This window comes from Embiotoca jacksoni, unplaced genomic scaffold (genome assembly GCF_022577435.1).
Source record: "Embiotoca jacksoni isolate LCO1_2020_lvr unplaced genomic scaffold, fEmbJac1.0.p SCAF_8, whole genome shotgun sequence".
NCBI classification, from domain to species: Eukaryota; Metazoa; Chordata; class Actinopteri; family Embiotocidae; genus Embiotoca; species Embiotoca jacksoni.
In genome coordinates this window covers 16,583,523-16,598,210 of record NW_027185436.1, presented here as the reverse complement: position 1 = coordinate 16,598,210, position 14,688 = coordinate 16,583,523, and the positions used below count along the sequence as shown (strand labels likewise).

At 38.6% G+C, this 14,688-nt stretch overlaps 1 protein-coding gene across 1 annotated transcript in view; it reads right to left on the bottom strand.

Moving 5' to 3' along the window:
- Positions 1-14,688, bottom strand: part of LOC138192042 (phosphatidylethanolamine-binding protein 4) — a 50,518-nt gene that overhangs the window by 34,982 nt on the left and 848 nt on the right. Inside the window, exons 2-3 of the mRNA XM_069139210.1 lie at positions 13,797-13,900; positions 13,397-13,529 (exon numbers count right to left, since the gene is read on the bottom strand). Of these exons, the coding sequence (XP_068995311.1) occupies positions 13,397-13,529; positions 13,797-13,900 (237 nt within the window). The remainder of the gene's footprint in view (positions 1-13,396; positions 13,530-13,796; positions 13,901-14,688) is intronic.

The window sequence follows — 14,688 nt, the reverse complement described above, 5'->3', positions numbered from 1 at the left end:
TGCGATATGAGCTGCAGATCCAGCCCGTGTTAAATGAGGCGAGAGGGAAATATTTTTGTCGTGCAGTTTGGCTGCTGAGAACACAACACAGTCAAACAGGGAAAATGACAGCACCGGACTCATATCCATAATTAATCTTTCAAGCATGTCACACAGAGAGTCACAGATCTGCTATTTTACCACCAAGTGCAGCCTGGAAAAGTTAAAGGTGAGCACAGTCGAATTACTTCACCTGTATGTGGGAATCTAAATCTACTATTTTGATGCTAAAATAATTTAGAGTTATTTGGAGGCTGAAAAGCAAAATAATAGAGACATATTCAGATTTGCAGATGTTTTGGTTAGTGCAACTGAAAACTGAAAAGTTTACACAGGACATGACATGAAGCCTTAAACACATAAAGCTCATATTTAACATGTGTTGTAAAATTAAGTTAATTATGCCAAAATATAATGTGATGACATTATATTTTGGCAGCTCTTTCATCATTATTAAAACTAAATATGGGATGAAAATATTGAAAGCTGTTTGACTGAATAGAAGAGCAATTGCTTTTCTGTCACATATTTTAATATTTAATGCAACACGTTTAAGGAGTCAAGACGGTCTATAATTGCACTAAAATATATGAAAGGGTTACAACAGTTACACTTCATGGAGCAAACACAATCCTGAAGACGATGGGAAACATGCTGCCATGAAGGGAGCTGAGTTGTAAGCACTTTGACACCCATTCCTATTTGGCCACTGGAGCTGTTAAAGGTGTCAGGGCTGTTCACAGGCACTGTGTGTTTCACCAGCCAAGATGGCTTCCACATTTTTTCTATCATGATTAATTATGGTTTCTGATGGTAGTACAGTGAGAAAGTGTAAATTATTCCCACATTTTCTTGTGCCCTCCGTTCAGTCACTGTTGTGTAGGAAGATGCTATTGACGCCATCCATGGATGGCGACCAAAAGGCATCTACATGGGGTGGCAAACTCTAGTGCTTATTAAGGGGTGGAAGCGGCGGCGGCGGCGGTGGTGATGGGAGGGTGAGGAGGGGGGGCTGGTTGGCGTGTGGGCTGAACCTAGTCCAGACTGCCAGTTGACAGGGCCGGATTTTCCAGTATGGAAGAGTCTTGTTTCAGTGGGCGAAGCTGGGTGTTGGGAGACTGGGAGAGAGGACTGCCCAGGGCTTGGAAGCTTGAAACAGAATATTTCAAACAGACAAGCACCGTCTGTGTTCCAGTGTCACCAGCCCACCCGTCTGACAATCAGGGCCATGTCATCACAGGCTCTGAGTAAATCAAGGAGCACTCTCATCACCTTAGGAGATGTGGCGATTTCAGACGTCAGAGCAGTCTGGGGTCCCAAAAGTAGAAATAGCACTAAACCATACACAGCATAAGGTTGGTAAGACACAACGTACAGTAAAAATGTTCACCTACGGGCAAAACATTAAGATCGTCGACAGCAAAGCTTGGTGAAATGCAACCACAATACTGCGCTTTGCTTTGAATCCCGAACAAAATCCACAATATGTCTTCAAAAAAAAAAACACACAGCAAAAGAGAAAATCCTTAGTTTTGGAAAACTGGCTGTAATAAAATAATTCGTCTGACAGATCATTTTGTGCGTGTTGATATATTTAGTGCTGTCAGAGAGGACATCACAGAGAATGGCACTTACATCACAATGCAAAAACTGTTATCAGAGGAGGTACAGGTTTATGGTTCAAGGGCTTGTCCATTCATAGAGAACAAGCTCAGCCTCTCTGCCTGACACACTGATAAAGACTGCACAAATAAAACAGCTCCACAGCTCCATCTTTGCCTCTCCCCAAGGGAATAATATATCACCCATCTGAATGTGGCACATATTGAATCATTTCCAGCGTTGATGATTCATTTGAATAAATCAGCCTTTTTTATTTTGCCAACTTGAACTGATACAGAAATAAGGAAAACTGTTGTAACGTTGTTAGATGTGAGGAAGGACAGGTGTTAGAGTGTTCTATAGGACTGGTAATCCTAATCCCCCTTTGCAACAATTAATGACTACAGCAATAATCTTCGCATATATGTTGTTGCAATTCCTTTTTCACTGTCAACCATAACCTGCCTCACTCACATAGACCAAATCCAGGGGGATATGTCGCTGCAGGCAGATAGGATCTTATCCTGGATTTGCATACATGAATGCACAGCAATAATTCAAGTAGCGCAAAGGACGGACAGTGTTTTGACCCGCGATATATTCTCATCTGACCATGCACTACTGACAAAGCCCTCTTTAATTTTCAATAAGGGTGATCCACAAAAAGAGGTTGGTATGGTATCTGCAATAATTCTAGATAAATATCAAATATTTCAAGGAAAACGATAAATATGGAAGCCTCTCAAACAAAAACTTTTAATGTTTTCCACAAAAATCTACAGATGCATAGGATCAGCCTATCGGCAAATATGAAAAATCAGCAGCTTGTGCAATGAAAGGGTTATATCCGTATTCAAGCTAAGAGACATACTCTAACATACACAGACACAAATCCTGTTGAGCTGAGCTGAGCAGAGATACCCTACCAGCCCTCCAAGGCACAATTAGGATTTCACGGGGGGAAGAAATCTACATTCCTGCACACATGAAAAAAGTCCTTTCTCCCTCCCCACAACAATATCAACTTTTTACTCAAGGAAAAACCTGAAGCACCACTCGATAGGATTTGGACAAAGAAATAAAAAACAAAGCCAGAAAAAAAAAAAAATCTAAATTTAAGCTGCAGTTAAAGAAAAAAAATATTATGGTTGAGGAAAATCCAGTCCTAAGCCTCCCAGTTCCAATCAATTTCTTCTATTCTGTGTTATATGAAAGGAAGCCACCACTCATAGTTTGTTTGAAGTGCTCGTCTGTGCAGAGCTGTGCTACATTCAACAACATTTGTATGGACACCCTCAGCGTATAATTTTAACACCTGGCTGACATTCGGTCCGAGTACAAGAGGTCAAGTACCTCCCAGTTTGAATAAGAGAAGAGATAGAGGAGGACACTACATTTCATTTCACGAGGTTTCCTAATAAGAGCACACATTCACAGGAACACAGCCGAGTTCAATCATTTCAATACAACACATACAAGACAGGAACATACTGTATGTTCTCTATAAACTTAGGTAAACTGCATACAGTAATGCAAAAATACCTGTGATCTACCTTAATCAAAACTATATTGTTTAGTTTAGCCGCAAAACTGTACTTGCATGTTAGGCAAACTGGAACTCGACCGATAATGGATTTTTGGGGCAGATGCCGATGCCAATATAAGGAAGTACAAAAAAATATACAATATCCATATGTCGGCCAAAATGTGGTTCTCAAACAAGTGTGACAAAGATATAGAATATATATTTTACAGTTTATCAATAAACTGTTTTGTTCAAAATGACATCCGAGCCCTGAAGGAGTGAACTTCACTGGGAATATATCCAGTGACAAAAAAAAACCCTAATTGAATTTTTTTTTTTAACAACCCAAAGGATCTTTTCCTCATTATGTTCTGTAAAAAAAAAAATAATTTTAAATCGGCCAACATATAACCTAATACCAATATATCTGTGATAGGCCGGTATCAGCTGATAAAAATCAGGTGATTCAAACTGAGCTACACAGTCAATGATCTCTTCTTCTTTTTCTTCTCGGGAGTCTTCTGTGCACAGCAGGACAAATTTGAATGATTTTCATTCATCAATGTTTCATTGCAATCTCGACACGACTCAAGTTCCAGCTTCTCAGTTGGGAATTGCTGCATTTATTGATCGGATGTAGAGTAATCTAAATATTTCTGGGTTTGTAGTATAATTACAAAAATATTATAATTCTGCAGTAATCATGTGGTGAATAAGGGAGAAAACCTGCTATGAGCAGCTGGAGGGCGAGCAGACACTGAGAACATACATATAGTATGCTACTACTAGGGATCACGCACATTAATTACAATCTTGAATATTCTGCAAATAAAACAAATGCTTAAACGTTTTGTGGTCAAATCGAAGTATACCTAAAATTCACAACAGTGGGACACTGCTTTTAGCAGATTGATTGCTCTCTTAAATAGGTAGAAAATATAGCAGTCATTTTCCCTTAACTCTTCACCATATATAATGAAAATACATACCATATTTGTCCATAAAACAAATGAGAACTTACTCATGAGAAGTTATTTTAAGATCCGCACATTCATATTCCAGGCAACTGTTTAAACTCTTATCCAAATAAATTAGGCCTGTAGCACGACCACATTTCCTTTGACCCCATCATGAATGATTTAATTTTGACAGACATTAAGCTAAATACCATGATGACAATAAAGGGTCTAAGACTTCAGCTACAATGAGCATCTCCAAGTGTAAACTTACAGTTTTACTGATTAGATCTGGCGAAACTAATGCCCTGAGGCACATCCATAGAGCATTGTGCCAAATAAAGACATTAGCAGCGCTCGAGTTTGACCAGGACCTTTCAGCTGCCCGGCCTGTAAAGTGGTGTTTTAAGGAAAAACACATTTTAACCGTCACAAGTGATTCTCAGATTTGTGTTGCGTCTGAAGAAAAGGTTAAGCACATCGTCTATCTGAAAATGCCCGAATCTGCAGTCAGGCATAAACTTGGCACCCGGATAAATCATGCCATCACTGCGCTTCAGTTTTCTCATTATCCATACCTCTCATGACATTCACAGAAAGAAACAAAGCATCCTGCCAACACCTACTCTGTGAGAGAGCTCTTTCAGTTCAGCTCAAAAGCTGAGAGCTCCAAACCTCCACACCACAGTGTGGGCAGTGCTGGCAGAACCATGTGCCTAAGAACACTGACTGAGTGCAACAGTTGGACTAATAACAGAACAAAAAAAAAAAGTAAAATGGACACACAGTGGGGACAGCCACAGCTCCACAGCTGAGAAGCGGTTGACTCCTGCCCACCTCTCTTATTCAAGAGCGCAAGGTGTCCACAATGCCTCAGAGGTCTTAGTGCCATGAGGGGCGGTGAGCTCGCAGCTTCAGCCACTTCAGGGTAAAGCAAATCACTTTAATATGTTAAGAAGATTAAGCTGGATAAATGTCTAGATACATTTTTTGAAAAGCCACGTAAATCTCTAGTGTTTTTATTTGGGGAGGGGCGGTATGTGAGTCAGTTGAGACGATCAACACAAACCCACCAATATGCAACGCGATTGGCTGGGAAAAATTGGGCTTATTTGAGATTTTGCATTTTAAGCTTCTTGAATCTAAGACCATCCCACCTCTTTCTTATTATTTTTAACACCAACCTTTGGGATAACAAAACTAGGGGGGAAAAAAAGACACTGGTCACAGTTTCATGTGCTCTCTCGGCTTAGACTCAGCTGTCTTATCCTGCTTATGCTGATTTTATAGCTTTAATTGTGCAGGTCAATGTTTTCTTGAGAGACTGGTAATCTGCTCGAGAAAGCCCGTAAGAAAATACACAGAGGAAAAAAAGGAGAAAGGTTAAAGTTCAAATCTTTAAATTGAAGTGCTTTCAGGATCTTTTTGTGCATTTTCAGGTAAATCATTACAGTCAAATTAATTAATTGAAGCAAGAGTATTCTAAATGTGGGATGGATGACTGACTTTTTTTCCCTGCTATCTTAAGAATTAGCAATCTGAGGGTGTCCGCCTGTCAGCTCGCTGTGCTAGAAATTGAGTGTGAAAATGAAAGGGAGAAATGGAACAAATAATGTAAAGGGATTAACAAATCATTTGCATAACATTTTCTCTGCTTCCAAACTGCAGGATCAGGAAACTGGAGGAAGGCAGTTTTATCATTCCTTCAGATCAATCAACACATCGATTGATGTGGTCGCTACAATTATCAGCAGCCTTTTAATATCAAAAGCAAAGGGAATTTATCCATCTAAAATATCTTAAAAGCAGTAAAAAAACAGAGTGACAAGTTGGGAGAAGCAGCAAACATTGGATAGAAAACATTCTCCAAAGAAAAACTTGAATTGAGTCTATCCTTGAAAAGATACTTTACTTTCACTGTGCCAAACGTGTATTAACCTGTTTTTTTTCTTACACTCTGTCTCCCCATCCAGAGTTAAGACAATAAGACCACTGGGGAGATGAAGGGGATGGCATTATGGAGAGTTAAGCATTATGAGCAGCCCTGAAGCTGTTCTTAAAGAAGGTGAATCAGAGGATTGGGACACAACTGTAACTAAACCCTGTGCCGGACCACAAATGAGAAGCACAAAAACAGTTTGGGCAAAATGCCACTAAGCCAAGCATCTGGGTCTTAAGTAAACTTCACTTGATCACTTCTAACTTTGTGATTACTTAGTTTTAAAACAAAAGAGGCTGTCAAAAAAAAAAGTCAATTACCTCAGTTTTAAGCATAAACACCACAGTAATCCTGTCCGTAAAGTTATGCACAGGGTCTGTATTCACACTTTTCATATTTAGGATAAATTACTCCACAACTAAGAACCCCAGAGAAAGTTTCTTCTTCTTCTCTCTCCCTGCTGGACAGATCAGATAAAGAAAATTTCTCAACGTGCCAAAGTACGACTGAGTCATCTGGAGTTACAATGATTCTCAGGCAAATGTTAGGTTTCTGTGGCTCATATAAATAGAAATTTAATCTTGTATGTTTGTCTAAGTATTCACAGCAGGAGATGCACTTCCCATGCAGATTATGAATCTCTGTTTAAACAGATCTTGCACTCAATGTATATGAACTGACAAGAGACAGTTTCTGTGTGAATACTGAATAATAATCAGGAGGCACAGGTTCTGGTGGTGTTTTTTATTAAAGAGGGTCTGTCTATTAAAGGTGTCTGCTTCTCTTTGCTATTTAGTCTTTGCTATTACCTCTGTGCTGAGGCAAATTTCAATCTAATTGCAGAATTTCACAATTGTCATGTATTGGTTTTTTTCCCCCCAAAAAATAGTGGTTGCATTTATTATATTACATGGTTAGTTTGCTAAGGAAAAAGTTGACCTTTCAAAATGATGTCAAGTCAGTACAAAAAAAAAAAAAATTGTTCCTATGTACCAAAGCAAATAACCTCGTCTGAAACATATCAGAGTATTGAGTCGGCTTTACGTTTTGAACCACCTCCTTTTCTCAGAGCTTTTGTCAAATGTTGAAAATATATAATTTTCTCAAATACTGCTGCCTGAATAGAAACCTGACCATTGTCATTTGTAAGAGCATCCCAGAGCTTCCTTAATCTGTTCTTATCCTCCCATTGATAATACAATACATTTTCACGGTAATTGAAATCATATTTTACTCACAGCCACAGAGTAAAAGTACTGCTGCCTACGCTCTTCGACCAAATGTAAGGTGACGGAATACCATGCCGCTGCAACAACACAGTGCAAGAAGGGTCGCGTGAAAGTAAAAAATAGTGTCATTATACCGGTGCATGCATGTGGAGGAAAGAAGAAAACAGAAAATGGAGGTGAGAGAAGTAAGAAAATATAAAAATATCAGTTATGAGATATAAATATGTCAGGCACAATATCACTTGCTCACATCTTTTTTTGTCCGTGCTGCTGAATGTGGGTAAAACTTAAACCATGCGATGCAACAGCCTGTATGAGTATGAGCCGTTTGCACCTGCAGTGGTCCGCATGCCACATCCAAGGTGCAAAATATTCTGTGAGAGAAGGTGGTGGAGGTTTATTGCCTCTCTTCATTGCAATGAATATGTATAATCAATCCAGCACTCCTGGTAGCAGAAGGTTGTAATTCTTTCCTCCTCAGAAGCCTGCATGAATCATATACTGGATGTTGTGTAGTAATGGGCAATGACTGAATGGAGCGGGATACGGGTCAGCTTAACGGGGTGTTATAATGACAAAGGGGAACATTAGCTAAGGAAATAAACTCTCTGAATCCCGGCCAAACACGCCGATTTAATCCGGCAAAGCCAAAAACACCCACCTGATGACACTGAATATGCAATTAGATGGATATTATGGTACATAATTCACTTTTTGACCCTCGCTGTCACAAAGGCACAAAGCTGTGCCTTGTCTGTTTATATACATCCTTGACTCTTCGCTGAATGAAGACCATCACCTTCTGAAAACAAAATCCTTATCTCTGTGCTCTCACATCCCCAACATGAAGACCTATCAGGAATCCTGCATGGGTGGACATGTAGGCTTTCCTAGGAATGACAGGGTCTGTTAGAGAGGAACCCCACCCTCGCTTTCTCCAGCATGCCAACACAGAGGAGAGTGGGCAGCGCTGAGACGGCAGCCTGCCGTGGGCACTGCCAGGCTTAAAGCTGCCCTGTCGTCATCAGAGGCTTGCAGAAAAGAACACTGAGATTCACCAAAAAAAAAAAAAAAGAAAAAAAAAAAGAGGAGGGGGATCGTTGCATTTAAATCCTCTCTCAACGCCCCCACATGTTTTAGCAAAGCATAAAAATCATTCACGGAGAGAGAGAAAGCGAAAAAGAAAAAGATAGAGGGAAATAGAGAGGAAACAGCTATTAGCAGCAGTAAGCAAGCTCAAGAGATCATAGTGAGGCAGCTCTAATCGCAGTAATGGTTTAAACCCTCATTCCATCCACCAGATGCAAGAAATGTCTACCCAAAGACAAGGCTTTGAAATCCCCCATGTCTAAGAATGTGCCCTGTGGCTATGGTCCCTACTAAAAAAAAAAGAAAAAAAAAAAGCTCCAAAACTGTCTCCAATTTTGGAGTAACTACATGGTAACGATGGCAATGCTGTGGTCTGTGTTGTTTACAGCAACTGCATCACTGAAAGATGACCATCAAAACAAAGACTAAAATAATTATTTTAAATAATATGCTGCGTACACTAACACCAGGGATCTCAGCTGAGAAATCAATCATAAGAAGGCTTGCATGGATGCACGCAAGATCCTCGAAAATAAATAACTTAATTAGTTAATTATAGACAAGACAAGACTGTCTGAATTGTTACAGGATGGTCGGCAAATTAAATATAATACAAATACAAAAAAAGTAATCAGGCATTTTACAAAGTGCATGAAAGGCCCAAGTAAATACAAAGTAATGGTCCAAGAGGATGCAACTCACTGAAATGTTCTTTGGTGGATCCAAAGATGCACCTGAATGACCTGCCACAAAGCCAAATATATACAAGATTTTAATCCTTTTCATATCGTCAAATATTTTTCATTTTCACTTTCCTATTCTTTTCTGCTGGCACAGATTTATTTCAAAGGTTTTTTGTCCTCCAGCAAAGTTTGCCAGATCTCCAAAGAGCCTCTGTCAACATCATGAACTCACAACTATTCCTTTGTGTGAAACAAAATTTCCTCGAAATATTTTGGCATTTAAAGTAGATATCAATGACTGCACATTGAGAGTTTAGGTTTTATATAGGACCAAGTGTTGATACATTTTTTCATTAGAAAACTTTTTACAGCATAAACTATGTATCTAATCTAAACCTTTATTGAATAATTAGTGATCTTTAGTGATATTGCTTCTGTCTAAAATAAAAAATAAAAAAAATAAACAATAAACAAATGCATGCACACATCATCTACAGTATGGCAGGACAAGAACACTGATTCTAATAAAAATATTTATCTTGCGAAAAGAAGTTGGGTCCTTACTTCTGAGAATATCTACTTATCTTGATCATTCTTCAAAGACGCTTGGTGCAGCAAGGTGTCACTGCAAGCCAAACGTAAGAGTCGGTTTGAAAAAGAAGGGAGGACGTTTTCACAGCACAGCACTGGATCTCCTGTTAAACCTGCTGAGCGTGTCATTTGCAGGGGTGAAAGCTACTTTTCTAAGGTTTTTCTCTCTCTGAGGTCAAATGATCATTGAGATTATTACTGTCATTTCAACACTATACATGCCAAATATTATTTTTTTAGTTGAACTGGCTTATATGAAGTGTGTCCTACCGCCAAGAAAATGAATCAGGGTTGTGAGACTGGGACAAAAAGCGAGGTTTTTAGAAAAAAAAAAAATCAATGACCGTAATTTTCACAGAGACCCGAATCAGAAGGTCACTGCAATATGTAATTTTGTATATTAAAACTACATCTAAAGTCAAGTAACACTATAGATATAAACAATTTAAATACTATTTCCTATATTTATGCATTGCCCTCGAAACGTCAGCACGATCCTGAAGTGCAAAACCTTTCTTCGTCTGTATTGTACAGCCACGGTGCAGTGCTTTATATCTTCTTCAACGGATTCAACGTTAGGAGGAAAGTCCAGCTCTTTTAATTTTTACATGGGCGCATCAACAATCTGTACTTCAGCTTATTAAAATGACTTCTAAATATGTCTCCTCTGGTCCAACATTGAATAACATTTCTCACTACCTTTACTTATGAGACCAACTGCAATCAAGCCATGTTGTTATAGTTTAGTCTCATAAGCCAATAGATATCCCACTCACATCAAACTGTAGCTGCTTCTGAGGGTTCTCAGTGTAATTAGGATTTCTAAAAATGCTTCATTAACACACATGCCAGGTTTTTGTAACACATAAGTTCAAGTGGTGAATAGTAGCTCTGAAGTTTGGACACAGAAATCTGCAGTTTTTGTGGCCCTTTGCTTTTGTTTTTGGTCATGAGCATGTATTTAGAGGCAGGTTTACTGGACTACTGCCCATTGTGCTCCATTACAATTACTCAGCAGGCATGCATCCCGTCCCAGTAATGAAGTGGGTGTTGCAGTGGGTGGATTTGAGCGGCCACTATTCTGTATCCCTGCTATTGGGTACACGGGCTGAGTGGCAGAGAATAGCAGCAGCGCTGGCAGCATGGCACGGTGACAGAAAGCGTGGTGGACCAGCAGACCAACCACAGAACCACAGGCAGCAATCTGAGCCTTCAATAGTGTGTGTTTACATAAGTGTCAGGAGAAATGGAGAATTACATTTCAAAGCCCGGTAAATAAAGTTTGTATTGATTTCATCTAACATGTAATCTGTTTTGCTGTCTGACACTGATTCTGGCAATAAAAGAGAATCATGTAAGACAGCATTATAGATAATACGACCATAGATCAAATGGAGTTTGGGCAACAGAAGGGCAATAGATCATGTTCGAGCTAGACTGCTTAGCTGTGGAATTCATAAACTAGCTCCTAAATTGAGGTGGCTTTCAATTTAAGTTTTCAATTTACAGAACAGGGTTCCTGTGGATTGGGACGTGTATCTCTTTCAATCTGCCTCTCAACAATAAAACTACACAAACTATGATCTGCTGATGAATATACTATACAGATGTTCTGAATGAATCTGTGTAAGAAAGAACATCAAGTGAGCAATACATCGTGACATTTAAGCCCGACTATGAACAGTGTCAACCCATTTTCCAAACGTGTTTCTCTTTTCAGTTTATGTGCCATAAAATGTATTAAAGGGGCTGCACTGTTAATGCCACACTCTCCTTACAAGTATGAACACTGTTTCTATTATCTTTTATATCATCTGCAAATAGCAATCTGACATAGCAACCATTTAATATTCCATGTCAAAATAAGCACATCTTAAACAGTAGTTTTGATTTAAATAGTTTTGCATTATGTTGGATCCAGCCTCATCATTCTGATGAAATAATTACAATTAATAATCACTCTGTCTTGGTCTGTTTTGACTTTCTGGATGTTTAAACTTGAGTTAAAGTTTGTTAATTCATTAAACTTCATTAACCCTTATAAGTATATTGTTTCATACACAGATTATCCAAAACATGCGCAGCTTTAGTTGCTGCCCATTGACATTCAGTTAACTGAAACTGCCACCTAAGTGAGGATGGAGATGTATTATTGACTGGAGACGATTATTTGTTCTTTTTTTTTTCCACTGTTTAGTGAATTAAGGACACCGTGTACTATTACTGGCTTTAACCTTTATGTTATCTGACATTTCTAGATGGTTGAAACTACAAGCGTAAAGACACAACGTAACCTTTGTTTAATAAAAGTGTTCACTGAGGTTCACAAGAATGAGGTGCTAGTCCCACCCTTTGGTGACAGAGAGTACTGCAGTGGATCAATAATCAGTGCAGGTAATGCAGATGAAAGGAGGTAACAGATATGCTCAAAACTGAAAAGTTGGCTGACATTTAAAATATTGGTTCTTGCTTATAATTCAGCAGTTTTGTGAAGGTTTTGTTTCTTGTGACAGTAACCCAAGATCTGTTCTGCTGAGGCAGACGCGCATCTTTATTTATCCATTACTGCCCTCTAGTGTTGAAAATAAGCCTGTGCATTTTGGCCTGCTAAAACTGTGCGCACTAAAACATTTCACAGACAGGAAAATGTTCAAATATCCCCAAAAACATTTTTTTTTTTTTTTTTTTAATCATAATCCAGAGCTCTTCATCAATTCATTCATTCTGGTCAAGAATCTTTTTCTTTTTCTCTGGAGATTATCATATAGGACTCTGGCTCCTTAAAGGGATTTGGTTCTCTTTGGCTGTTCAGAAAAACTCTTGAACTCTTCCTCCTCACATCCAAACAGCTCTGTCGGTGGGAATGGAGCTCGCAAAAAAAAAACGTATTCTAAAAGAACACACCGGAAAGACACCGACTCCCCCGAGCTTCAAAAACTGGCTGCACTAACTTGTTTCAGTCATACATACGGAGAAATTACGATGGAATAACCCAAGACGCCAGCAGAAATGGGAACCATCTTGGGGTCCCTTCTTGCCTTCCCTTCTTCTGATATGTCTTGTTTTTGTTTGTTTACATATTTCTTTTCTCCCTGTTCCTGCAACTCCCGATTTCAATGTGTAGTCATTGCTTTTAATGTGAATGATAAGCGCTGTTATGGGCTATGGTGTCCTGGACATCCATTTAGGATCAACTTCTGAGTTACTAGCATCTCTACCATGGGTGTGTGTGTGTGTGTGTGTGTGTGTGTGTGTGTGTGTGTGTGTGTGTGTGTGCGTGTGTGTGCGCGTGTGTTGGTTAGTGTGATTGCTCGTGTAGGTTGGGTTTCGGGTGTAATTTTTGTTTTTTTGTGTTGATGTTATGTTACTGAAATATGGCAATAAAAACAATTACAAAAAATTAAAATAATAATCCAGAGCTCTTTCTCTGGGGTACAATAAATAGGCGTCTGTTTAGTAAATGTGGTGGAATCATAAGCAGACACAAAGAGATACAAATCGCCTATCAAAAACGTAATAAAATATGCAGTGTAGCTTTATTTATATAGTTGTATTTTACAACTTTTTAATAAATATCAATGGATAAACTCTTGTTAAGGACTTTTTGATTACTGCAACATTCCACAAGCAGAATAAAAGCCATGAGACACACATCCACACACACACACACACACACACACACACACACACACACACACACACACACACACACACACACACACACACACACACACACACCTTACCTTCTGTGCTCGAGAAAAGTAGATCTGTGGGGCTTTCCAAACTGTGCTGACTTTCTCTCTGAGTTTCAGCTTTTTGGGAATTATGAGGCATTTGTCGATGTCCACCTCTGGATAGATCACCTCTAGTCCACCACTTTATTGAAGTGAGATAAAAGATTAAATTAATTCTACAGCGTTTTGCGTTACATTCTGTACTGAGGACAACATGTGCAGATAAATATAGCCGACTCATTCAAAAGGGTTCCAATGTTGCCATTAGCAAAAAGAGCTTAGTACAACTTTCAGAGAGAAAGAAGCTCCGGTTCAGATTCTTGTCTTTTTACCATGCTGATGTCACGGTTTATGTGTGATTGCAGTTACATTATGATCACAGCTCTTTGAGGCATTTTGGATTACTTACTGACAGAAAGAAGCATCCGCAGAGGTCAGCGTGTCTCTTGTTGCTTCTACATGCAAAAGCCTCAAATTGAGCGCAAACAAGAAGAAGAAAGGGGCCAGTAGAGCCTGCAGAAGTTCAGTTAGACAAGAGGCAATTATTTTCAACAAATAATATTATTCACTAAATGTTTGAATATGATTTTTTTCTGTTATAATTCAAATAGTGATCTTCTATAGCAATGCAGTCGCCTGAGTGAAAAACATCTAATTACAGGTGACAGATTTAAAAGAGTGTTATGGTATTTAACCTTATATTTCATCTGTAATAAATAGGGGTTGAAGAAAATATCTAAACATTTGAAAATCAGTTCTCAAAAACACTATTTTGTTGTTGTTTTTAGTTTGATCACAAATATCGATAGCAGACAGTGGTTCGTTTTGTGCTGCGTTTAAACTCCTGGCTGAAGTGTTGTAATTTGTCTTCAGCCATTTACCTTTCCGATTCCAATGTAAAATAAACTCATATAGGCAACAGTGTATGAAGTTTTCCTAAAATTAGATTTAAGAAAGCCTGAGTATCATAATATACTGAATTGTAACCCCAGTTACAGGAATGAATATGAATGAATGACAGGCCGCAAGAAGTTATATGTCATCTGTCAAGCAATATATCTCTTGAACAGTAATAACAAAAAACCCACCAAAAAACATGGAAAGTAACTGTCACTGAAGTGCTTCATTAATCACAGCTCTGATATGGAGTTGTACTGTAACTAACAATTATTTGCACTTTCTGTAATCTTCTGAATACTTTGTAGATATGTCGAGTTTTGCTTGATCTGAACAGCAGTTTCATTTTTTAAGATGTTGTTGAGTATACGTTCATAAAAGACAAACAAAAGCAAGAGACCTTA